Source organism: Geotrypetes seraphini, chromosome 13, assembly GCF_902459505.1.
Source record: "Geotrypetes seraphini chromosome 13, aGeoSer1.1, whole genome shotgun sequence".
NCBI classification, from domain to species: domain Eukaryota; kingdom Metazoa; phylum Chordata; class Amphibia; order Gymnophiona; family Dermophiidae; genus Geotrypetes; species Geotrypetes seraphini.
This window is the reverse complement of record NC_047096.1, coordinates 1673264-1697236: the sequence shown is the minus strand read 5'-3', so window position 1 is coordinate 1697236 and position 23973 is coordinate 1673264. Positions and strand designations below refer to the sequence as shown.

Sequence of the window (23973 nt, the reverse complement as noted above, 5' to 3'; positions counted from 1 at the left end):
GGATGGGTGGGCTTTCTGTCCCCGCGCAATTCTAGGTACACCACTGATCTTAATATTGGTGTTTTCTTTAAGTTGCTACGGGAGTTGGAATATGTACTCTTAAGTTCCCCTAAGATTGCTAGTTATTTATTAGGTTATGGTAATGTTTAATTTTTAATATTATTGTGTAATGTTGTAATTAGTAAGTACTCTCCAAGGATTTCTTAGACTATTTCTTAAGAGCTAATTACTAGCGAATTGCTTTTTTAGCCTTCAAGGACATAAATCGGAGATCAGGCCAGGGATGGATGGGAGTTAAACACTAAGCAAGACTTTCCTCAGCTGCTATCTGTGCCCTAATCTGATCTTATCCTCTGAAATGCAACCTAAAATACTAATCAAGACACAAACACTTTTTAAATGAAAACCCTAACAGACTCTAAAGGCTACACTATTGCCTAAGCTGGCTTTGCTGCAAAAGCAGAGTACTGAACTAAAAGAGAAAACCTACTGAAGCCCAAGTTTTACCTTTTCCCAAGATTATCAGGTAAGAATCTAATCTTTTACCCTCTCGCATCCCTTTCCATCCCCATGCAGGATCTGTCACCACCACATCCAACATTTCTCCCTCCCTATACTATCAGAGGGAAAGCTTCCAAGTCAGCAGTGGGCAGCATATAGGAGCCGCTGCCTGGATTTTGAAGAAGGAAGGAGGCATGTCTTGGAGCTGGTACAGAGACAGGTATACACCCGCCAGAACCCTGTAAAAACTTCCATCCCTGTGGGATCCTCATGGACCTAGGGAGAACTCTGCGGTACCCCTGCCAGCCCCATTCCCGTGCAGCTCTCTATTCTAGCATTAGAAGTTATTTGTAATGACTAACTAGAACATCAGTCATGGCCTCAGAATAAGCTAGACCTTAAGGCAAGTTTAAGTTAAAATTTTTTATTGAACACGCCAAAAAAGACAATGAATACAGTAGAAGGTACAGTTGTTCAAAAAACTTATACAGCAATTATCCCACGGTCCCAATACACCCCCTCCCAACCCCTATTCCCCTAAACCTTGTCCCTCACAACAAAGAACCAGAATATACAAAGGAGTAATTAGCTGCCAAAAGAACCCAGACCTTAAGACAAGTTTTAATAAACTGTTATTTATTTGTACTGCATAATAGTCCCGTGCATGCAATAGGTATTGGGGTTGGCTTTCTTTGTGCCCAGTTAAAAGCCCACTTCTTTGAGAGTGCTTTCGATTCCTAATTCCTCTCACTTTGGGTTCTGCATCCCCAACACTATATGCCATGTCTGTCTGTCCAAGTTAGATTGTAAGCTCTTCCGAGCAGGGGTTGTCTATAAATGTCAAAATGTACAGCTCTGTGTACACCTTTCAGCGCTATATAAACGATTAGTGGTAGTTGTAGAGTGCAGATGATTTTTTTTCCTTGTTTCACACTAGTATTGTTCTGTTGCAGAGCGTGAAGTGAAGCTGGGCTACTTTCCATATGCCAATCCAAACGTGAGCTTTACACCTTAAGGATTCCCTTGGCTGTCATGGGACCGCTGCAAGCTCTGATCCTTGACATCTGCAGAGCAGAATGCTTAGTCAGGACTCCGTGAGTACAGATTGGTGATGAGACCTCACCTAGAATATTGTGTGGGTGATGTTAAAGAGAGAGCTATCCAAATTATACCCTAAAGGAGAGGAGAAATAGGGGATTTGAGAAACATTTCAAATGAGCATAAGAAGCAAATTTCTCTCAGAGAAGAAAAAGCAGCAGAAGTCATAGTCATGATGTGAGGATCCAGGTGGGGGGGGGGTACTCAGGACCAGCATTAGAGTGTCGTATATAACATTTAATAGTAATAAATCCAACCAAGGATCTTAGTTTTGAGAAAAGCCAGAGGTAATGCACCAGGAAGAAGATTGGACAGACAGAAAGGGCCTTACAATTACTACTATATACTCAGCCTGCATCATATTCTCTGGTTTGAGGTACATGTTCACTCCTGAGGGCAGTGTGAGCTGTCTGACCAGAGTTTCTCACCTCTTTTTCTTATTATTATGTAAATATATCCTACCAGAAGCTCTTTGTCTGGAGGGAAGGGATGCCACTGACACTTTCTCTCTACCATTTAAACCCACTCTTTGTTTTGTCTTTCAACCAGTTCTCAATCCATAATAGGACATTCCCTCCTATCCCATGACTTTCTAATTTCCTCAGAAGTCTTTCATGAGGTACTTTGTCAAATGCTTTTTGAAAATCCAAATACACAATATCAACCGGTTCACCTTTATCCCCCCTTCAAAAGCAAGATTTCCCTTGACTAAACCCATGTTGGCTTTCTCTCATTAATCATTATTGTAAACAGCTTTGATTTGCTGTGAAAGGCCGTGTATAAAGTATACCATAAAAATAAACCATATAAATTATAAACAATAGTGGGAGGGTGGGGTAGAAGTTTAGAGGACTGTATGCAGGAGGGTGGATGGAGATGCTCTGCTGGCTTTGAGACAGAGACTGGGATGTTGCAATGGTGATGATTTGGCTTACTTGCAGTGGAAACATTAGTTTGATGCCTTTGTTAATGAGATACATTGGCTGTTGGAGCCTAACCCTCTTTCTGTATCAATATTAAATAAAGCGTGACCAGGGAGGGGTATAAAACAATATATTTTTTGAACACCAGATGGGAGGAATGGAAGGAGTTCAAGGAGGAATGTAGAGTTCCAAATGCCCTATAGTTCATAATATAGGGAATGCTCATACTGTATCTTATACAGAGCATATTTTTCACCACATAGAGTATTTCGAGCAGGGTCTATGGATACTCCATTTTGTTCTAAGTGTACTTGTATTCAGAGGAAAGTACAGCTCCACAGTTGGTTTTCTTAACACAATTGTAGCCTTTGGGTTTGGTGTTGGGGTGGGAGAGCAATTTGGGTATCACAGGGAAAAGATGTAAATTATCGGTCCAAAAGACCAGAGTAGTGGTATTGAAATGTATTCTTAGGCAGTAGGAATGGAGGAACAGATTCCACACACTCTGCATTATGAAAGATTTGCATAAATACAGAAAACAGTTTCTCACTGTTTGGGAGGGTTATGTTCAGTCCTTGTCTCCACATAGAAGCTAAATTTTAAATGTTTTGGGTGGATTACCAAGGAAATCAGAAATGTTGAGAAGGATTCTGGAGGGGTGGGGCTTTCTCCAATCCCCCAATATTATAGTAGTGTTCGAGAGGGGCTATAAGAACACAGACCCTCTCCAATCCCTGATGGATTGTTACTTGATGAGTTAGAGTTGGGGGATTGGGCTATGAATATGGAAAATATTGGTTTTAAGAAAGGCAAATTCATGGACAAATTCATGGAGGTAAAGTCCAAAGTTTGTTATTGAGACAGACATGGGGGAAAGCCACTGCTTGCCCTGGATTGGTAGCATGGAATGTTGCTACTTGTGACCTGGATTGGCCACTGCGAGGACAGGCTACTGGGCCCAGTAAGGCTATTCTTATGTTCATATGTATTTCTGTCTTATTATGGTGTTCAATAAAAAAAAAATGGAGGAGGATGAATACAGCAGTGCCATCCCTAGGTTTGTGCTGCTCTAGATGGACACCGAAAGTTAGGTGCAGAGTGCTGAGAACTAGGCGCAAATTCTGTATTGGCGATTATACGTTAGTCTGCCATATGAAAGTCAGCGTAAACACTTGTGCCTAACTGCTTTCAGTATTCTATAAGTTTAGTACCTAAGTTCTGGATCAGCCCTGGAACTGCTGATGCCTCTTCCACAGCCACACCCTCCTCCAGCAATCGCAACTAAAGGCAATTAGACATGCAACTGCAAATTAACATTTAACTAGTAGCGCTACTAGACATACACAGCACTGTACATCAAAACACAGAGAAGAGAGTCCCTGCTCAAAAGAGCTTACAATCTAGTCAAAACAGAAAAACTGGACAAGAAAGTGCTCAGGTGGGGGAATTTCAGAGGGAATGATAAGACCGATGATACCCTATTGACAGAGCTAATTAGTGCCTAATTCTAACAATTAAGTTGTATGTAACTGCCATTATTCTGTAATCTGCATATGCAAAAATGTGGACACCGATGATAGAACTAGGGGTTAGTGCAACAGTGTGCAGATGTTTGAGGTATGAAGTAAACATCTGTATTTCTTATTAATTATGTACATGTTGTCTCATCTTTTCTCCTCAGTTTGAAGCAGCGGAGACCCCTGTAAGATATGGATAGATGCAAACATGTTGGGCGACTACGACTCGCCCAAGATCATTCCATCCTGAACCCACAGAGGTGGCACTGCATGGACTGTGAGACCACAGAATCTGTCTGGGCTTGTCTGAAATGCTCTCATGTGGCCTGTGGACGGTACATTGAAGAACATGCATTCAAACATTTTCAGGAGACCAGACATCCACTAGCCATGGAAGTCTCTGAATTATATGTGTTCTGTTACCTGTGTGAGGACTATGTGTTGAATGATAACCCTGAGGGGGATCTTAAGTTGTTGCGGAGCACACTGTCTGTGATTAGGAACCAGAAAAATGTCCTGTCCCTCCGAAGTGGGAGGACCTTGCGATCCAAAGCCTCAGGGGAGCACATGTGCAGCCATCCCAGGAACTCTCAGGGAGAGCCACAGATGCTTACTGCTTTGTGGCATAGGCGTCAGTCCTTGTTAGCCAAAGCCCTGAAAACCTGGTTTGACAAGAGTTCACGAGGCCAATTGAAACTGGAACAGGAAAAGCAAAGGGAAGAGCTGGAGAAGAAGAAGGAGGAGGCCAGACAGCGGAGACAAGAAATGAAACGGCGGCTGTTGGAGGAATTGGCTAGCACCCCCCCAAGAAAGAGCGCTAGACTACTGTCCCATGTCCACCGGGACAACTTGATCCCTAGAAAGTTCAGGGAGATGTCAACAGGTGCCCCTACCTCAAAACGAGTGACAGCCAGCAGGTTTAACCAGTTCTACTCCATCCGCCGTAAGCCAATGATGACCCCTGGTGTGACCGGCCTGCGCAATCTTGGAAATACCTGTTACATGAACTCCATCCTTCAGGTGCTCAGCCACCTTCAAAAGTTTAGGGAGTGTTTTCTGACACTTGACCCTAATGAGACTGAAGAGTTATTGGCCAAAACAACAAACGGGGGATCGCAAATATCAAACAAGCCTGCAACTGCTAACGTATCTGGAAAGCATGATAAACTAGGATCAAGTGGGAGGCAGAATTTACCAGCTGGCCTAAATGGCGGCTCTTCGATCAACCGAAGCTTGGAATTGGTCCAGCCTAAAGAGCGGAGTTCAAAGCACATTTCGCTCTGTCATGAACTGCATACGCTTTTCCGAGTCATGTGGTCTGGAAAGTGGGCGCTGGTGTCGCCTTTTGCCATGCTACATTCGGTATGGAGCCTGATTCCTGCCTTTCGAGGATATGATCAACAGGATGCTCAGGAATTCCTTTGTGAGCTACTGGATAAAGTACAGCAGGAGCTGGAGTCGGAAGGGACTAAGCATAGAATCCTCATCCCCTTCTCTCAGAGGAAGCTCACCAAGCAGGTCCTCAAGGTGGTGAACACCATTTTCCATGGGCAGCTGCTCAGTCAGGTACTTTAATTTTCTGCTTGCCCGCAAAAGATAGGAAAACAAACAAGACATTCTGGAAGTTGTAGGAATTAGTAATGACACACACATACACCCTACTTGCTGGATGAGGAGGGTGTGTTTGTACTGGGAGAGGGGCACACATTTTATGGGTAGGAAAGACCACATGTAACCTCCGTTTATTTAGGTCCTTTTATTCACACAGGTGACCTGTCTAACATGCAGTTATAAATCAGACACTGTTGAGCCTTTTTGGGATCTTTCCCTGGAGTTTCCAGAACGCTATCACTGCATCGAGAAAGGGGTCCTTCCTGTCAGCCTTACAGAATGCACATTAACGGAAATGTTAACAAAGTTTACGGAAACAGAGGCCCTAGAAGGGAGAATATATGCTTGTGATCAGTGCAACAGTAAGTGTCTTCCTCCTTTGCTTCTGGCTGCTTGATCAATGTTTTCTGTCCCAACAAAAGGGACCTGCTTTCTGTCTGTTTATTGCAGTCATTGATTTCCACAGCAGGGGGCCGATACCTTAAAGCTGCTTCTTCATTCTGTTATGTTGATGACACAGACTCTGTAAATGTCATGGGATTGTACAGTGTTGCTTCCTTCCCTAATCCTGGTAATCTTCTTTTGAAAGACTTTTCAAGGAGAGTGCAGCAGTGTCCCTTAGGTGGATAAAGAGCTGCTCAGCTGAGGCTTTTCTTATGCCACTGTGTGTCTAGCTGAAAATAAGTGATTTTGCCACTTGTTAAATTATTCAAATTTTTCTTTGCAGGCAGACGGAGAAAGTCCTCTCCAAAACCTCTTGTTCTGAGTGAAGCTAAAAAACAGCTATTGCTGTACAGACTACCTCAGGTCCTCCGGCTGCACCTTAAGCGATTCAGGTAAGAGCAGACGTCTGGCACAGGATGCTTTTGTGCCAATGGTTCTTGCTGCATCGCTTCAGCAGTGCAGCAGGAGACTTTTATTTTCAGTATTTTGCAGTAGCCCAAAAATAATGTAAAGTTGTACACTTCTCTCTCCCTATTTGCGGGGGTTAGGGGCAGATCTGGCCCGCGAATAGGGAAAATTCACGAATAACTTTTGGGCTGGCTCTGACCTACCCCCGGACCTTACCTGGTGGTCTAGCAGTGACGCGGGGCAGGAGGGATCTTCCTACACTCCTGCCTCGTGCAGAGCTGTGATGTGAGTTCCCGTGGTCTCACGAGACTACAACAGGAACACTCCCTGAGACCACAGGAACTCACAGCATGGCTCTGCATGGGGCAGGAGTATAGGAAGATCCCTCTTGCCCCGCGTCACCACTAGACCATCAGGTAAGGTCCGTGCTTCTGGGGCGGATGCTCGCCTCCCTCCTTGACCCGATTCAAGTCCCGGGGTTTTTTTTTTTCGATGTGGGCTGCCAACGAGCGATTCTCAGGGGGGGGAGCTGGGGAAAAAAATCACGAATAATCGAAACTGCAAATAGGGAGGGGGAAGTGTAGTCAAATTTTAGGTTTCAAAGAATCCATAAGTGAGGAAAGTGAGGGGGAGATATGATAAGAGACATTTAAGTACCTACATAATATAAATGCGCATGAGACAAGTCTTATTTGAAAGGAAACTCTAGAATGAGAGGGCAAAGGATGATGTTAAGAGGTGATAATCTCAGGAGCAAGATGTAATTTACTTAGATTTCAGCAAAGCCTTTGACACGGTTCCTCATAGGAGGCTGTTGAACAAACTTGAAGGGCTGAAGTTAGGACCCAAAGTGGTGAACTGGATTAGAAACTGGTTGTCGGACAGACGTCAGAGAGTGGTGGTTAATGGAAGTTGCTCGGAGGAAGGAAAAGTGAGTAATGGAGTCCCTCAGGGTTCGGTGCTGGGGCCGATCCTATTCAATATGTTTGTGAGTGACATTGCAGAAGGGTTAGAAGGAAAGGTTTGCCTTTTTGCAGATGATACCAAAATTTATAATAGAGTGGACACCCCGGAGGGGAAAACATGAAAAAGGATCTGCAAATGTTAGAGGAATGGTCTAATGCCTGGCAATTAAAATTCAATGCGAAGAAATGCAGAGTAATGCATTTGAGGATTAATAATTTGAAGGAACTGTATATGCTGGGAGGTGAGAGGTTGATATGCACGGATGGGGAGAGGGACCTTGGGGTGATAGTGTCCGCAGATCTTAAGGTGAAAAAACAGTGCGACAAGGCAGTGGCTGTTGCTAGAAGGATGCTAGGCTGTATAAAGAGAGGCGTAACCAGTAGAAGAAAGAAGGTGTTGATACCCCTGTATAGGTCATTGGTAAGGCCCCACTTGGAGTATTGTGTTCAGTTTTGGAGACCAAAATTGGCGAAGGACACAAGAAGACTTGAAGCAATCCAGAGGAGGGCGACGAAAACAATAGGAGGTTTGCGCCAAAAGATGTATGAGGAGAGACAATGAAGATATGATTGAGACATTCAAATACTTGAAGAGTATTAACGTAGAACAAAATCTTTTCCAGGGAAAGGAAAATAGTAAAACTAGAGGACATAATTTGCGGTTGAGGGATGGTAGACTCAAGAGCAATATAAGGAAATTCTTCTTTATGGAGAGGGTAGTAGATGCCTGGAATGTGCTCCCAAGAGAGGTGGTAGAGAGGAAAACGGTGACTGAGTTCAAAGAAGCATGGGATGAACACAGAGGATCTAGAATCAGAAAATAATAGTAAATATTGAAGAACTAAAGCAAGTACTGGGCAGACTGTGTTTGTTTATGGTGTTTGGTTGGGGATGGGCTGAGGAGGGCTTCAATGGCTGGGAAGGTATAGATGGGCTGGAGTGAGCTTTGACAGAGACTTCAGGAGTTGGAACCTAAGCACAATACCGGGCAGAGCTTTGGATTCTTGCCCAGAAATAGCTAAGAAGGAAAAATTTTTTTTTTTTTAGATTGAATCAGGTTGGGCAGACTTGATTGGCCATTCGGGTCTTTATTTGCCGTCATCTACTATGTTATATTATATAAGAACTGGGACAGACCGAAGGTCCATCAAGCCCAGGATCCTGTTTCCAACAGTGGCCAACTCAGGTCCCAAGTAGTAAAACAGATTCTATGCTGCTTATCCTAGGAATAAGCAATGGATTTCCCCAAGCCATCTCAAGAATGGCCTAGGAACTTCTCTTTTAGGAAATTATCCAAGCCTTTTTTAAACCCCACTAAGCTAACTGATTTTGCCACATTCTCCAGCAACGAATTACAGAGTTTAATTACACGCTGTGTGAAGAAATACTTTTCTCTGGTTTGTTTTAAATCTACTATTTAGTAGCTTCATTGTATGCCCCCCTAGACCTAGTATTTTTGGATACAGTAAACAAGTAATCGTAAGGAAAGGGTGGTAGATGCATGAAATAGTTTCCTGGTAAAGATGATGGAGACAGACTGTGTATGAATTCAAGAAAGTGTGGGACAGGCATGTGGATCTCTTAGGGAGAAGAAGAGATAGTGGATGCTGGGGATGGGCAGATTGGATGGGCCATTTGGCCTTTATTTGCCATCATGTTTCTATGATAACCACCACTGTGTATGAGTATTATAACATTAGAGGTTATGGCTAGTTTTGATTATGGTTGTGGGCCTATAGGCAAGAGGTCAATTTAGGCTTGGCTGCATACAGTCCATTCTCGTTAAAATGTTTGCAAACTGTGAAAATGCAAATAAAATGTCAAGTCTATGAGAAAAGAGAGGTTAGGTGCCTCAAAATCACAGAAAGTGAACGGTGGATCCGGTTAGGTTCCCGCATGGCACAGCACTCTCCGGCCATTTTGGGGCTACATCTGGAAGCGAAAGCCAGATGCAAAGTGAAAATGAAAACAAAGACATCTGGGGATTTTTAAAGCAGGTATGCCAATACAGTGAATGGGGAATATTGGTCACAATAGATGTAACCATCGCTATACAAAATCGCCCATTAGACCAGGCCTGAACTGCATTTGCAAGAGAATTATTGATCCAGGCTGCAGGGGAGAAATGGCAAGTCACTTAACCCTCCATTGTCCCAGGTCCCACGGTTCGACTGTGATCCTGCTGGGACAGACGGGGAAAATACTTGAGTACCTGATTACTATTCAATGAATCTCTTCATGAAAAAGCAGTTGAGCACCTCTCGTTTATACAAGGCATAGCATTAAGCGAGTATACAGGTAGTGCCTAATACAGTAACAAAATAAGATGTATTTAGTATGTTTTTCATTTGATTCGGTGTGGGGTTTTTTTTGGTTTGTTTTTTTTTTTGGGGGGGGGGGTTATTGTTTGTAAGGCTGAAAAAGCTGAGGCTCAATAGCCTTTCATTTAGCTAGGAGAAGACAATTTAACAGTAGAACAAATACTCTGAACCCTCTACTTTCAAGAACCATGGCTTTCTCCAAGCAGCTGTCAGAGAATTAGAAAATTAATGAATTATTTTATTGAAATATACACCATGAATAATAGGGAGGGGGAAGGGTTCTTATTTTACTGTGTATACTATTAATAATAATGGGAAGGGGTGGGTTATGGGTTTATATATATACAATTGTTCTTTTTCTTGATAGACTTACAAGTGATGTTTTCAAGAATATGTATGATATTAAATTGTACACTTGTTGAATGATTAAAAATGAATAAAGATTAAAAAAAGAAAATGAATGAATGAATTCTCACAAAGCAGTGGAAGAGTATTTAAAAAATCTGTAAACATAGGGAGGAAACTGTATCAACTAACATGGACACTTACAAATGCTTCCTATAGAAACCAAGACAGAGAGCGAGTGAAAACAAGAGATAGTCACAGAAAAAAGGAAAGTGTAAAAATGTCAAGAGTATGAACTGATTTAGGTCTCTAAATGGAGTGCGTTCAGTGGACTGTGTGGCACCACATTTAGGCTCTTGTGGAGGAATGGTACAGGACTGACCTGACCACAAATGACGCAGTCACCAAGCAGGATATCAGAGGATAGTTTACAGAGTTGAAAGAACAGTGTGTGTCTATTTAAAGGAAAGATAAGAGAGATACAACTAAGGACCTTGAAAAGATTCATGAGAAGCAGAGATGGGATTAACTAAGATCATTACATTTGTCGATGACACAAAGTTGTTAAATGGCAAGGGGATTGTGAAAAATTGCAAGAGGACCTTGGCAGACTGGGCACCAAAATGGCAGATGACGTTTAATGTGAGCAAGTGCAAAGTGATGTAAGTGGGACAGAGGAATCCAAACTATATCTACATGATGCTGGGTTCTACATTAGGAGTCAATGCCTAGGAAAAGGATCTAGGTGTTATTGTTGAGCATGCGTTGAAACCCTCAGCTCAATTTGTGGCGGTGGCTAAGAAAGCAAATAGAATGTTAAGAATTATCGGGAAAAGAATTGAAAACAATGATGAAAATGTTATAATGCCCTTGTATCGCTCTATGGTACGGCTGCACTGAGTGCAGTTTTGGTCGCCGTATCTCAGAAAAGATAACAGAATTAGAAAAGGTACAGAGAAGGAATGGGACAACTGCCCTATGAGGAAAGGCTAAATCAGCTAAGGCTCTTAAGCTTGGAGAAGAATTGATTAAAATCCAAGATGGCCGCTGCCAGCGAATTTGCACCAAAAACAGCAAAAATCAAGAAAATTCAACAATAAAAAATAGTGATTTGATTTGGGGTTTGGAGAGGTGGGAGACCTGAACTGTACCCTCAGAAACTCTGAAAAATTAGTTTTAGAGCATTCCACAGACCACCCTGAAGCTCCCATAAGAAATAATGAAGGTGTACTTACAGTCTGTGAAGTGCCTGCCAGCTCTGTTACGAATCTGATATAAAACAATTTAAAACAAAATTAAAAGACATTTCTATTCCAAGATGCTTTTTGTTAAAATGCCCTTTTAAGGCCTAAGTTTATAATCAACCCTTAATCATTTTTAATAATTTTTTCCTAACCTATTGTTTTATGCATTTATGTTTTGCCTATTCTATATCAATTGTAGTTCTTCCCCATCTGCCCTTTTGTTGCCGTATGTCTGTGTAAGTCACCCGTTTTCCCCGTTTTAATATACGTCTCATTGTAACTGTATAACTTGTTTTCATGTAATTTTATTATGTTAACCACTTAAAAATTAGATTAAGCGGTCAAAAAAATATTTTAATAAATTTGAAACACTGCAGCTGAATGAAGGAAAAGGATTTTCTGCCTGAGAAACTGCTCCAAATGACCAAACTTGAAGATCTTCGAACTGCTAGTCAGACGGACACTGACTGTAACCTCTGCTCCCACAGAAACTCTCCACACGACTGGGGGTGGGAAACGCAGCTTGCACCCTGAAACCCGGAGGGATATTTTACTCGGGACACATCCAGCCTGCACTTAAAACCCTTGACAGACTCAGAGAGCAAGCAAACTCCCAGGGAAATGGACCCAGAGTCTGAGAAAGGTGGCACAAGCAGACTGGCTCCACAGATCCATTGAAGTTTCTCTGTGAAGCAGCAGTCTGGCTCCACAGAATTGCGTCCTTTCCTCTGGCAGAGGACAACGCATGGGGTCTCATGGCACTGAGGTTCCACAAAAAAAAACCAATGAACTTTAAGTGAAAAAAAAATAAGAAAAAGATGCAGAGCATATTCAAAAGACTTCTGCACAGATTGCTTGCAGAAATTGAAAACTGTAGGGGGCTCTAACTCACTCTTTAAAGTAGGAGAGCACATGCTCAGAAAACTGTTTGGATTTCTGCAATTCCTGGATTGCGGGAAGGGATTGAACACCTAGAGTATGGAAGCTAGAAGGGACGTAACAAAAACTAATCTTTGCCTCTTGGCAAGGCGTACATTTGAGGCTTCTCGTGGGAAAATGGGGAGGTGGAGGGAGGAATTTGACTGCCCCAGTGTGACACCCCTGAGGTGGAAATGGCCCCCTGGGAACCCAGCTCAGTCCAACAGAGAAAAATAGGGGCAGATAAAAAGGCCACTGCCTAACCTTTCAACAGACCCTGCTCAAGGCTGGAAGATGAGCTGCTGGAGACTGAGTACAGACTGATTCTATGAGGGACTGCGCAGCCCACTTGTACTGTAAGAATTCAGTATGTTCTCAGTTTCCATCTGTGCTGGTCTGGAGCGATGATAAAGAAATAGCGTAAGTTAAAATTTTAATCTTTAGCACTCTCCAGACCAGTATAGGAAATCTGACAAGCAGGTATATATCTCATCATGAGCAGGTGGAAACTGAAAGAAGGCTAAAAGAAAATAAATTAGCAGGTAAGAACCTAATTTCTCCTTTATGAATTGCAGATACCTCTCAGTCACAAATTGCTAATAATAGATCTACAATCTTGAAAATCAAGCTTGATACCTGAAGATTGGAGGGTTCCCTGTGATGGAAATAGGGCCGTGGAGCCTGTGCTGGGAATGTTCTAATGTGCCTTTCTTTTGCAGGTGGTCTGGACGTAATCACCGTGAGAAAATTGGGGTCCATGTCTTCTTTGACCAGGTATTAAACATGGAACCTTACTGCTGCAGGGACACACTCTCCTCTCGTGACAATGCCACCTATGTCTACGACCTCTCCGCTGTGGTGATGCATCATGGGAAAGGGTTTGGCTCAGGACACTACACAGCATATTGCTACAATACAGAGGGAGGTGCGTGCTTTTTCACAATGAAATGAGAACAAAGCAGAGCTGGTCCAAGGGGATTCCCCCCCTCATAGTTTAGCCTCTCTCCTGCCTTTGCCTTGCCTCTCACCACCACATGCCCCAAAGGATTGTTCACAGTCTGATGAGCATGTCTTTTTGAATGGCAGGAAGCTCTACAGAAGAGGTGCTAAATGCTACAATGCTGCTGTTTGTGTATGTGAGGGGATGAATTCATCTGAATGCAGTACCAGGTTACTGGACTTCTAATGGTTGTGTATGAAATATGCAAGGGAACTCTAGAGGGTAGGCAGAAAAAATGCATCGGAAGCAGCAGGTGCCCCAATTTGAAAAAAAGTTGTAGTGATACTTTTCTCCCCATTTATGCAGAGAGGTCCCCACCCCATATTGTTGATTTGTCTACTTCGTCTAAGCATTGATTGAACATAAGGGTTGAGAGCCTACGGAGCTGTCTCTTGCAGTGGTGAATAATGTATGTTAGCTTGACCTTGGAGAAACTAGCTCATTTGATCTGACTGCTTGAAGTTAATTTAAAAAAAAGCCCTCAAACCCCTCAATTGCTGCTAATATCGCTGCTTTTTCCTTCTAGGATTTTGGGTGCATTGTAATGACTCTAAGCTAAATATGTGCAGTGTGGATGAGGTATGCAGAACCCAGGCCTATATCCTATTCTACACTCAAAGAACAAACCTGCAGACCAAACCAGGGATCCCTGAAGCACCCTTCCCAGCTCAGGTGCCATCTAACACCAGCACGAAGACCTGCCTCTGACACCAGCGAGGATGCCAGTCTCATCTTCTCTCGAAGAACACAATAGCTGCTTGTGTGTATCCCTTGGGATGGGGGTCTGCATCTTAACGTTTCTTAGGACACTGCAGTCGTGCACAAGTGTGAGAATCCTCTCAGCCAGCTATGCTGTCATTCTCCGGAATCGTCATGGCCTCCTTTTAAAAAGGGTAGGAAGGAATTTACTTCTCTGGCATCATACCTGTTTGTATTTAGGACAACCTCTAGGGGACAGATCTTCTCAGGTTATTCCTGTGGGAAAGATGTAATTTTTACCTTTTTTGTGGCTTTTTCCCTCATTGGGTTCAGCTGCCAGTAAGTGCCCCTTCCTCATTCCTTCTTAGAGTAATATGGTTTTTGTGGCTCCTTTAAGCGCTGTGAGCACCAGCTCCTGCTGGACTTTACATTTTAAACAGAGATCTATTTTTTGTACACGTTACCGTGGCAGGAACCCCACTGCCATAAAACCCAAGGGTTACCTAGACCTGCTCGTACAGTGCAGCAGGAACTGTGTGTTTCCTGTGATAGGAGGAGGCAGTCTGGAAAAAGTAGCTGTACTCTTCTAAGAAGCAAACTCGACTGCAGAGGCAAATCAAGCCGCAGTCCAGTTTCCCTGTAGTTCTCACTATGACTGCTCATCTTTTGACTGAGTGTTGCATTAATAGTTGAATTCAGGTAGGAATACAGTTGTCATTTGAATGGAGTAGGTGCAGAGGGCTGGGAGGCTGAAGGTAGTGCCCCCTCCTCCCCTGCCAGTGCACCAGGCTCCTAAATTTTACACTGGCCTCTTTCTGTAGCATTTAGCTTTTATTTGCAAATGATAGTGTCAAGTTGTGTTCTTACCCTCTGCTTCTTGCTTATATTGGTCTTCAGTGCTAGCTGCTTCCTCTCATAAGCTGGAAGTTTTTTCTCTTTACAGCTGTGCATAATGAACTAGTTGCAGGGCTTAAGGCTGGCCTTAATCTCTGTGGCATGCCATGAAAGAGTAGAGGAGATTGGAAAACCTCTGGCCCCGACAGAGCAACATTAGCTCTGGCACAGTTTCCTTTGGAATATGTGACAAGAGGCATACAAGTATTAATATATATGCCCTGTGCCTTAGAGATGAGCCAATTGCCGCTGCAACCTCTCCCTCTTTCATGGTTTCCAGCTGTATCGGGGTAGCATTCATCACAGATCATTGATGGGGAGGGTGCTTTTTCTGAAATGCTACTGCTAGTACACCAATAACAGAGGCTGTTTCCAGTGATCTACCTCCTCTCTGGGAAAAAAGCTACTCTGGCTGAAATTTTCTTAGAAATAATGAACAAGCTGGACAGGATGTTAGAAAGTTGCTTGGATCTGGAAAAGGTGAGAATCAAAATCCACCACCTCCCCTTACTTTTTGTATGGAAGCTCGCTGGTGGGCATCTGCCCTCTCAGAGAATACAATTCAGCTGTGGCTAAAGCTTTCAAACTCCAGTTGGTGCCTTTTTATCTGCTGTAACTTTCCTAGAGGAGATGAGTGAGTGCAAAGTGATACAAATCCATTCTGGACTGATGAGAACGCAGCCTGTCCTCTTTTGTTCTTATCTCCTGGCTTCTTTAAACCTTTCTGTAGAGGAAAGCGACAAAAGCTTTTGCTCATCTCACAAACTGAACACTGCTGCACCTTAGTTATAGGCAGTGGTTTAACTGTAATTGAGTGCTTAGTGTGCTCCTATCCTATGCTCACAAACTCTGGATCTAAGTAAGTTGACTATGGAGAGGGCTCCCTTCTCTACCATCTTTATTAAATCTTTCTCTCCTAATAGCCATTGTTCAGTATGCAAAAGTTATCTCTCTTTTTTTAAATCTGTGTTCAAGAAATAATTGTAATAACAGAAACGTAATGCAACAACTGGACAGGTGCTATGAAGCATGGCCACCTTGCCAGAGGCTGAAAATGTACATGCTTCCAGCATGTGTAAAGAGCAGTGAGGTTTGCTAGGTTGACATAACTCTAGTAGACACAGCAGTGGCTGGCAAAAAAGCCTTCTATCTCTGTGAGTTTTGCCCAAGAATAATTTATGGCAGGCTAAGAAAAATAGCTCAAGCAACATTAAACAAAAAAACTGCATCAGTATTGCCCCAAAAAGCTAAAATTTAAGCCAGTGCCATCAACTGCAAGAAGGGACAAATTCTAAGCTTTTGTACATCCTCTCCTTGTGGCTTTAGTCTAAAGGAAGACCTGAGCACATCAATAGCACCAGCTGCCCCTCCCTCCCCAGTCCATGGAACAAGAGCAGAAGGGCACAGGGTGAATGCTGCCAGGCAGTAAATACCCTTGACACAGTCTATTCAGTTTAAGGACTGGAATGGACCTATTTTATTGAACAGGGGCCCCAGAAGCTGGGTTTACAAATTAGTTACTGCATAACCCAACATCTTCAGTCCAGCCACCATGGAAAATGTTTCCCATCCTTGTGTACAGGGATCTCATGTCCCATGGACCCTGAAACTGCAAGAGTGACTTATGGGAGGCCAGCATGTGAAGTCCCAGCTCTCTTCCCTCATCTCTTCTACTGCTCCCACCAATTCTTGTGGAGCAGAGGAGGCCAAGGCCCTTTTGGATGAACAGCTGACAGGTTCCACATGCAGTACAGCATGGGGAACATGTTCTCTTCTTTTTTGGGTGTGAATTATGAATCATGTTTTTATGATTTTTTTGTAAATCTTACTCTTTTTACACTGTGTTTTTGTAATATGAAAAGTTTCCTATTAAAATGAATAAAATGGTCAAGTTGTCAGGCCTGTTTTATATTTAATGTGAATATCTTTCAGACAATTTATTTGCACAAGAACATGGCAGATCGGCTCTCTACAATCCCAGTAACAGTCATAAGCTGTGAGTTACAACTTCATCAGCAGCCTGTGTCCTTACAAGTAGAGATATGAGGCGTGATCAGCATTTAAGATGCCTCCACAGAGGGTTAAGAATGATAATTAGTGCAGATACATCCTTCCAGCAGCATTTTCAGAGCAGCCTAAGGAAACAGCAGAAAAGGTAGCTTGATTAGTAGAGCAGAAGGACAGGCAAGTGCAGGATTATGAACAGAACACAGTAGCAGGCATGGGAACATATGATCTCAGAATGGCATCAAAGCAACCCAGGAGTAAAGGCAGTGCACCTTGTACACAGGCCCAGTTTTTTGCCCCCTTTGCTAGAACACCAGGAATCTCCCTTACTAAATTTAAGAGATTGGTCCAATCCTTTTATTTTATTGCAGTACTGATTACCCATTCGCTGAGAAACAGTACTTAAGCACTGAGGGGAAGCTGTGAGGACATTCCCTTTTTCAAGAGAGGCATCAGCCCCTGTACCCTACCTTCAAGCTGAAGCATCTGGATGTACCTGATAGATGACAATAAGGAAAAGCCATTCTAAGTCTATCTAGCTAATATGTTTTAATGATCTCCAAATGCTTTTTAAACGGCCAGCTTTTTGGCAGCAAACTCGGCATTTTACATTTTTCCCCCTAAAAACACTCCTAGCAAATATTTAAGACATTAAGTTCTCAAAGTACTGCTCTGACAGTTACAACACTGAGATCAAGTTGGCTTTGTCAGTGTTTTACCTACCTTTCTATGCCACAGGCTGAGGTGCCATCAAGTCAATGTCGGTTAGGTTTCTAGCGATCCAAACGCCTACCGCAAAGAGTCCCAGGTTAACAATCAAGTTCCTTGGAGTAAAAACAAAAAAACAATTCCTTTGTAACAACTGCTCCTTACTCTACCCACCACTCTCCCCATGCTGTGAATTCAAACTAATTAAAACAAGTTTTCCAAGTTCATTAATAATTTAATATACCGACCATCAACATGTATCTGACTGATTTACATAGCTAAAAATATATACCGGTATATAAAAAAGTAAATATATAAAGGAGAACAAGGAAATTTGAACAAGACATTGACATAACTGAACATGGGAAGAAAAAAGGGAGAGGAGAGTTGATAATTACATTGTGAAAAATAAAAATAAATGAAGGTACGAGGGGTGGGGGGTCACTTCATAAAAGCAGTTTTGTTTTAAAAAAAATTTGCTACGGTTGAAAGAGTGTTAACTTGTACTGTGGAATGCATCTTTGAATAAAAAGGTTTTGAGACTGCAGAGGCTCCCTGACACTGAGCTGGAGGAACAGGGAGAACCACGGCTGCTGGGGCCACCGAGGAGCTATCAAGATCATGGTGGCGCGGACCAGTGTCCTGAGAATCAGAGGAAAGGGAGGCAACGCATAGACGAACCTGCCCGTCCAATCGAGAAGGAAAATATCTGCCTCGAGACAATCTGGGGAGTACATCCTCGAGCAGAATCGAGGCAACTTGTGATTGAGGGGCGAAGCGAACAAATCTACCTGTGGAGTTCTCCACTGAACAAACACCTGTCGCAGAGCATGAGAATGGTGCGACCATTCGTGCGGCTGAAGAAGACGACTCAACTTGTCCGCAAGACAATTCTGCTCGCCCTGGATATACACCGCCCGAAGAAAGATGTTGTGGCGCAACACCCACTGCCAAAGACGAAGGGCTTCCCTGCAGAGCAATAGGGAACCCGTACCCCCTTGCTTGTTCACATAATACATCGCCACCTGGTTATCGGTACGCACCAGGCCCACGCAATCCTGCAGTAAATGACGAAAAGCCACCACTGCATTGTAAATGGCCTGGAGCTCCAGAAGGTTGATGTGGCAGCGACGGTCCGCACTCGACCAAAGACCCTGAGTTCGAAGGCCGTCGATGTGCGCTCCCCAAGCGTATGCCAAGGAATCCGTCGTCAGAACCTTCTGTTGCGGGGGTACGAGAAAGAGCAAACCTCTGGACAGATTGGAAGAGCTGGCCCACCAATGAAGCGAGCGTTTCAAGGAGGAAGTCACCACAATGAGCTGAGAAGTGGGATCCCGATCCTGCCGCCACTGAGACGCCAGAGTCCACTGAGGAACCCGAAGATGCAACCGGGCAAACAGCATGATGTGAACGGTGGAGGCCATGTGCCCCAGGAGGATCATCATCTGCTTGGCCGAGACCTCTGAGACACCAGCTGACTCAGCCGTAGGAGGGCGGCCTGCCGCAGCAGAGGTAAAAACGACCGGAGGCGGACCGTGTCCAGCACAGCTCCGATAAACTGCAGGGACTGAGAGGGGCACAACTGAGACTTGGGGAAATTTATCTCGAACCCCAGACACTGAAGGAAGATAATAGTCTGACGGGTCGCTGAAATAACCCCCTCCCTCGATGGAGCTTTGATAAGCCAATCATCGAGGTACAGGAAAACCTGAAGGCCCTGCGACCACCACGAGGCACTTCATGAAGACCCGTGGGGACGAAGCGAGCCTGAACGGGAGGACCCGATACTGCAAATGAAGGTTCCCCACCCGAAAACGGAGAAACCGTCAAGAAGCCGGGTGGATCGGAATGTGAGTGTAGGCTTCCTTCATGGCCAGGGAACACAACCAGTCCCCCGTGTCCATCAAGGGATACAAAATGGGAAGCGAGAGCATGTGGAATTTTTCCCGAACTAGGAAACATAGAAACATAGAAGATGACGGCAGAAAAGGGCCACAGCCCATCAAGTCTGCCCACTCCAACAACCCTACCCCCTTGAATTTACCCCCCTAGAGATCCCACATGTGTATCCCATTTCTTTTAAAATCTGGCACGCTGCTGGCCTGAATCACCTGAAGTGGAAGTTCATTCCAACGATCGACCACCCTTTCAGTGAAGAAGAACTTCCTGGTGTCGCCATGAAATTTCCCACCCCTGATTTTCAGCGGATGTCCTCCTGTGGCCGAGGGACCTTTAAAAAAGAAGATATCATCCTCCACCTCAATACGGCCGGTGATATATTTAAATGTCTCTATCATGTCTCCTCTCTCTCTACGTTCTTCGAGTGAATATAGCTGCAATTTATTCAGCCTTTCTTCATACGGGAGGTCTTTGAGTCCCGAGACCATCCTGGTGGCCATTCTTTGAACCGACTCAACTGTTCAACTTCCGTAGATCCAGGATAGGACGGAGGTCCCTGGTCTTTTTGGGCACCAGGAAGTACCGGGAATAAACCCCGGAGCCCTGTTGACAAGGGGGAACCTCCTCCACAGCCCGAAGGCGAAGGAGGGCCCGTGCTCCCGAAGAAGTAGGGGAAGCTGTGCCATGTTGGAAAGAGACTCTCCTGGAGGCCTGTCCGGCGGATACACCCGGAAGTTGAAGGAGTACCCCTCTCGGATGACGGATAGGACCCAAGAGTCCACAGTAATCTCCACCCAACGTTGGGAAAAAGCGCGGAGATGCCCCCGATAGGAAGAGGGGAAACCCCCAGGGCGGAGGAGGCCAGCTCCCTCCCACCGGGCCAGTCAAAAAGATGGCGGCAGCTTAGTCGCTGCAGGGGTCGAAGGCTTAGGAGGAGCCCTCTGCTGCTATGGACGCCAAGGAGGAGGACGAGAAAATGCCAGCATGGACTTCTGCAGATATCATTGGGGAGGCAGCCTGTAGGACTTGGGCGGAGCGGGCTTAGCCTTAGCCCGGACTAAGGAAACAAAGGAGCGTTCGTGTTCGGAGAGGCGTTTCGTGGCAGCCTTAATGGAATCGTCGAACAGCTCATTCCCCAAGCAAGGGAGATTGGCCAACCGGTCCTGCAGGTTGAGGTCCATATCGACATTGCGGAGCCACGCCAGGCGACGCATGGCCACCGCGAAGGCCGAGACCCTGGATGACAACTCAAACACATGTACAGCCGAAGCTGCGACAGAGTATCCACAAGCCTGCGAAACTCCGCACGGCGCTTGATAGGCAAATCATCCTCGAAAGATGGAAGGGACTTAATACACCAGTTGAGATAGGACGTAAAGGTAAAGTTGTAATTCAGGACTCTGTTGGCCATCATGGAGTTCTGATATAGGCGCCTCCCAAACTTATCCATAGTCTGGCCCTCCCGGCCCGGAGGGACAGCCGCAAACACCTTGGACGGGTGAGACTTCTTGAGGGTAGACTCAACCACTAAGGACTGGTGGGAAAGCTGAGCCTTCTCAAACCCCTTGCAGGGCACCGACCGATACCGAGACTCCATTTTGGATGGAATGGCCGGGATAGCATAAGGGGTCTCCAAATTGCGAAAGAAAGTCTGTTGCAACACCGGATTCAAGGGGAGCCTCAAGGACTCCCTAGGAGGATAGGGGAGCTCCTTCTCCTCCAAATACTCCTTGGTATACTTGGAATCCGACTGGAGATCCAAGTTTAACACTCTTCCCCATATCCTGAACAAATCTAGTAAAGGAAGAGGGTCTGCTCTCAGAATGCCCCTCAAGGGGAGTGGTCGAACGAGACCTCAAGGCAGCCGAAAAGGAGGGGGGAAGCCTCCCTGGAATATTGCGCCGGCACATCCGTATCCACCAACATGGACGCCGAGGAAGCCCCGCTAACAGAACGGGGGGGGGGGGGAGAGTCGATGAGAGCCTGCGCTTAGAAGTCCCCGGAGGGGAGGACCTCGGGGTCCGAAGACGCCTCCTCGGAGAACCTCGGCCTGAAGACAAACCTCGGGAAAAAGAGGCAGGGTTCCCTGAGACCTCAACAGACTCTGGTTGGACAAGGTGAGGTCCTAGGTCTTAATGGACCCGGTAGTGTGAGGCACCAGGGACCTACCCCGCCTCGGGGGGGGGAGTCCCGGGGCCGCTTCGTAAGACGCCTCGACCGAGGTTGGCTTGAGGGAGAAGCGTGCCTCGATGGAAGGGGTAAAGAGTCTGACGAGGACAGATGCCACGACCGATGTACCTTGCCCCGAGAACCCTCGATGCGACGCTCAGGCTGGTCCACAACACGCGAAGTTGAGGCAGGGTAAGCTGAGCCAAAGCCGAGGAGAGCTCCGAGGAGATGATCGCCTTCAACACCTCCTCGAACATTGGCACCGTGACCATATTAGGCCGGGCAGATGCAGCAGTGCGTTCCACCGAGGGCGACCTCAAGGAAGAGTATTCCCGTATGGTGGAAGCATGCCTGGAGGATGGTCTCGTCGAGGCTGGCAGGACTACACTCACTGCCTGGATGGCCAGAGACTCCGAGGAAGGTTTCTTCGGCAGCTGAACTGAACCTGAAGGAGGAAGAGGAGACTTACCTGGATCCGAGGTCTTCGAGGTCAAGGGAGACTTGCCCGGGGCCGAGGTCTTCAAGGCCGACGTCGAGACCGTGGCCGAATTAGGAGCAGCCTCCATGGCAAAGAGCCCGAGGCTGGAGAATGGCACAACAAGGACATGAGTCTGTCGGGTGATCAACACCCATGCACAGAATACACCAGCGGTGCGGATCTGTGATTGAAATAACCCGATTGCACTGGGAGCACTTCTTAAACCCGGTAAGAGGCCGATACATAAGGGCCGTGGTCGTGCAATCCGGGAGCCCCTGGTCGCCGAGTCGAAAAACAAAAATAGATGATCAAGTCAACAAACGAAGCAACTAACCGCACAGTGACTCCCGAACAAAATAAAGAAGCCGCGGTGCTAGAAAGGCACTTAGAAGAACGCAGAGAAGAGAGACAGGGCTTTCTGGCTCTGCAGAAAACTAAGAACTGAAGACCACGAGGAGGGGATGCGCCCTCTAGTGGAGCAGGAAGGCACACACATGTGTGGGCAGCACTAGAAAACTTTGAGATCTTCAATCAAGTTTGCTTGAGAAGCCTGTCCGCGACGGGGGTCCATGGATGACGTCACCCACATGTAGAGAATATGCTGCCTGCTTGTCCTGGGATAAAATAGTTAATGTCTTAGTAAAGAAATGACAATTTTGCATGAGGTAAAACTCTTTCTAGTTTATAAATCTTTCCTTTTGGTTAAGTCTTAATAATATTGTCATTTATAGCTAGAGACATATGATTAAGAAACTGTTTTAATTTTGTGATTATGATAAACATACCAAGGGCCTCAAAATAGTACCTGGTGGGCCGCATGTGGCCCCGAGACCACTGTTATAGAAGAACTTAGCAAGTAAAATGAAGAATTACTAGGTTGTTGGTTCAACATTGCCTTGATGATGAGTGTGACTGCTGGGCAAACTGGAAGGACCATGCAGGGCTTTATCAAAACACCTGTGTGCAGCTTTCCTATAGTAGGTGTTGATGTTCCAGAGACAGGTATGTATGTTTTTATTCTGATTTTTTTTTTTTTTTTTTTTTTGGGGGGGGGGGTCTTTACTTTGTCTCTGCAGTGGTTATCTGGTTCACTTTGGATATCTTTTTGGCGCTTTTACCTGTTTTCACAATGTATCAGTTTTGTCCAGGAAGTCAATTCTCCCTGCAGGATGACTAGGTCTGGGTCTGGGTCTGCCGCTCTCCCGCCCTAACCGTGTCCCCAGCTGCATTTAGAGGTCTTAAAGGTCCCTCAATGTGGTCTGATTCTCGGCATTTGGGTCGTACAAGTGATTGAGCTGCTTTTTGGTTCTCTCCTAGACAGAATGCCACCCGCTTCTGCTGCTCAGTTACCTGCGGAAGTCGTTCTTGTCCGTTGCGAACCGGTAAGCACCTCGTAGCCACTGCCGAACGCTGTCGCCCTGCTCTCCGGCCGCCATAGCTGCTTCCCTTCCGCTCAGGAACGGCGCGTCGTTAGTGCGTCACTTCCGGAAGCCTCGGCGCCACAGGCAAAAGAACAGCCCTAGCGGCCATCTTTAGTTTGGGCAAGAGCACACAACGTGACGCGTCAGTGACGGTGCGTCCATGCGTCCGTTCGGATTGGTTGTCCCCGTTTCTGCGCCGTTCCGCAAGGCACGTGCCTCGGCTTTTCTCGCTTGTAAACACGGGGGCGGAGAGCAGTGGGCATGGGCAGGAGGTGGAGCAGAGAGAAGGGGGCGGAGCGGAGGCGGGATTCTATGGCGCGGGAAGGAGATGGGGCAGAGATAGCAATGGCAGAGAGAAGGGGCGGGGAAAAGGGATAGGAGGCGATGGCATGGGCGGGGATGG

At 45.5% G+C, this 23973-nt stretch overlaps 2 protein-coding genes across 6 annotated transcripts; one reads left to right on the top strand and one right to left on the bottom strand.

The window, feature by feature from the left end:
* Positions 1 to 1290: 1290 nt before the first annotated feature.
* TOMM6 (translocase of outer mitochondrial membrane 6) lies at positions 1291 to 23730 on the bottom strand. Of its 4 annotated transcripts, XR_004536740.1 has the most exons (5): positions 23500 to 23730; positions 17619 to 17719; positions 11369 to 11402; positions 3734 to 3803; positions 1291 to 1674 (listed from the first exon to the last, which is right to left on the bottom strand). XR_004536740.1 is itself a non-coding variant. In XM_033917732.1 (4 exons), exons 1-2 carry the CDS (start codon positions 23583 to 23585, stop codon positions 17623 to 17625), a joined length of 183 nt encoding a protein of 60 aa, XP_033773623.1. In that variant the 5' UTR covers positions 23586 to 23730; the 3' UTR covers positions 1291 to 1674; positions 11369 to 11402; positions 17619 to 17622. The 4 variants fall into 4 exon arrangements, 3 of the variants coding, with proteins under 3 accessions (XP_033773623.1, XP_033773624.1, XP_033773622.1); XM_033917732.1 differs by lacking the exon at positions 3734 to 3803; XM_033917733.1 differs by lacking the exons at positions 3734 to 3803; positions 11369 to 11402.
* Positions 1457 to 16775, top strand: USP49 (ubiquitin specific peptidase 49). Of its 2 annotated transcripts, none has more exons than XM_033917729.1 (6): positions 1457 to 1595; positions 4204 to 5605; positions 5808 to 6012; positions 6378 to 6486; positions 13015 to 13220; positions 13822 to 16775. In XM_033917729.1, exons 2-6 carry the CDS (start codon positions 4232 to 4234, stop codon positions 14001 to 14003), a joined length of 2076 nt encoding a protein of 691 aa, XP_033773620.1. In that variant the 5' UTR covers positions 1457 to 1595; positions 4204 to 4231; the 3' UTR covers positions 14004 to 16775. The 2 variants fall into 2 exon arrangements, with proteins under 2 accessions (XP_033773620.1, XP_033773621.1); XM_033917730.1 differs by having other exon boundaries at positions 13015 to 13069; positions 13822 to 13992.
* Positions 23731 to 23973: the final 243 nt, after the last annotated feature.

Bases quoted from the DNA above. Each gene is read 5' to 3' on its own strand.
- USP49 (XM_033917729.1), top strand. From the start codon at position 4,232: ATGGATAGATGCAAACATGTTGGGCGACTACGACTCGCCCAAGATCAT. The intron at 6,013-6,377 runs GTAAGTGTCTTC...TTTTCTTTGCAG, and splicing joins TGCTTGTGATCAGTGCAACA to GCAGACGGAGAAAGTCCTCT. The intron at 13,221-13,821 runs GTGCGTGCTTTT...TTTTCCTTCTAG, and splicing joins TTGCTACAATACAGAGGGAG to GATTTTGGGTGCATTGTAAT.
- TOMM6 (XM_033917732.1), bottom strand. From the start codon at position 23,585: ATGGCGGCCGGAGAGCAGGGCGACAGCGTTCGGCAGTGGCTACGAGGT. The intron at 17,720-23,499 runs GTAACTGAGCAG...TTTTACTCCAAG, and splicing joins GACAAGAACGACTTCCGCAG to GAACTTGATTGTTAACCTGG.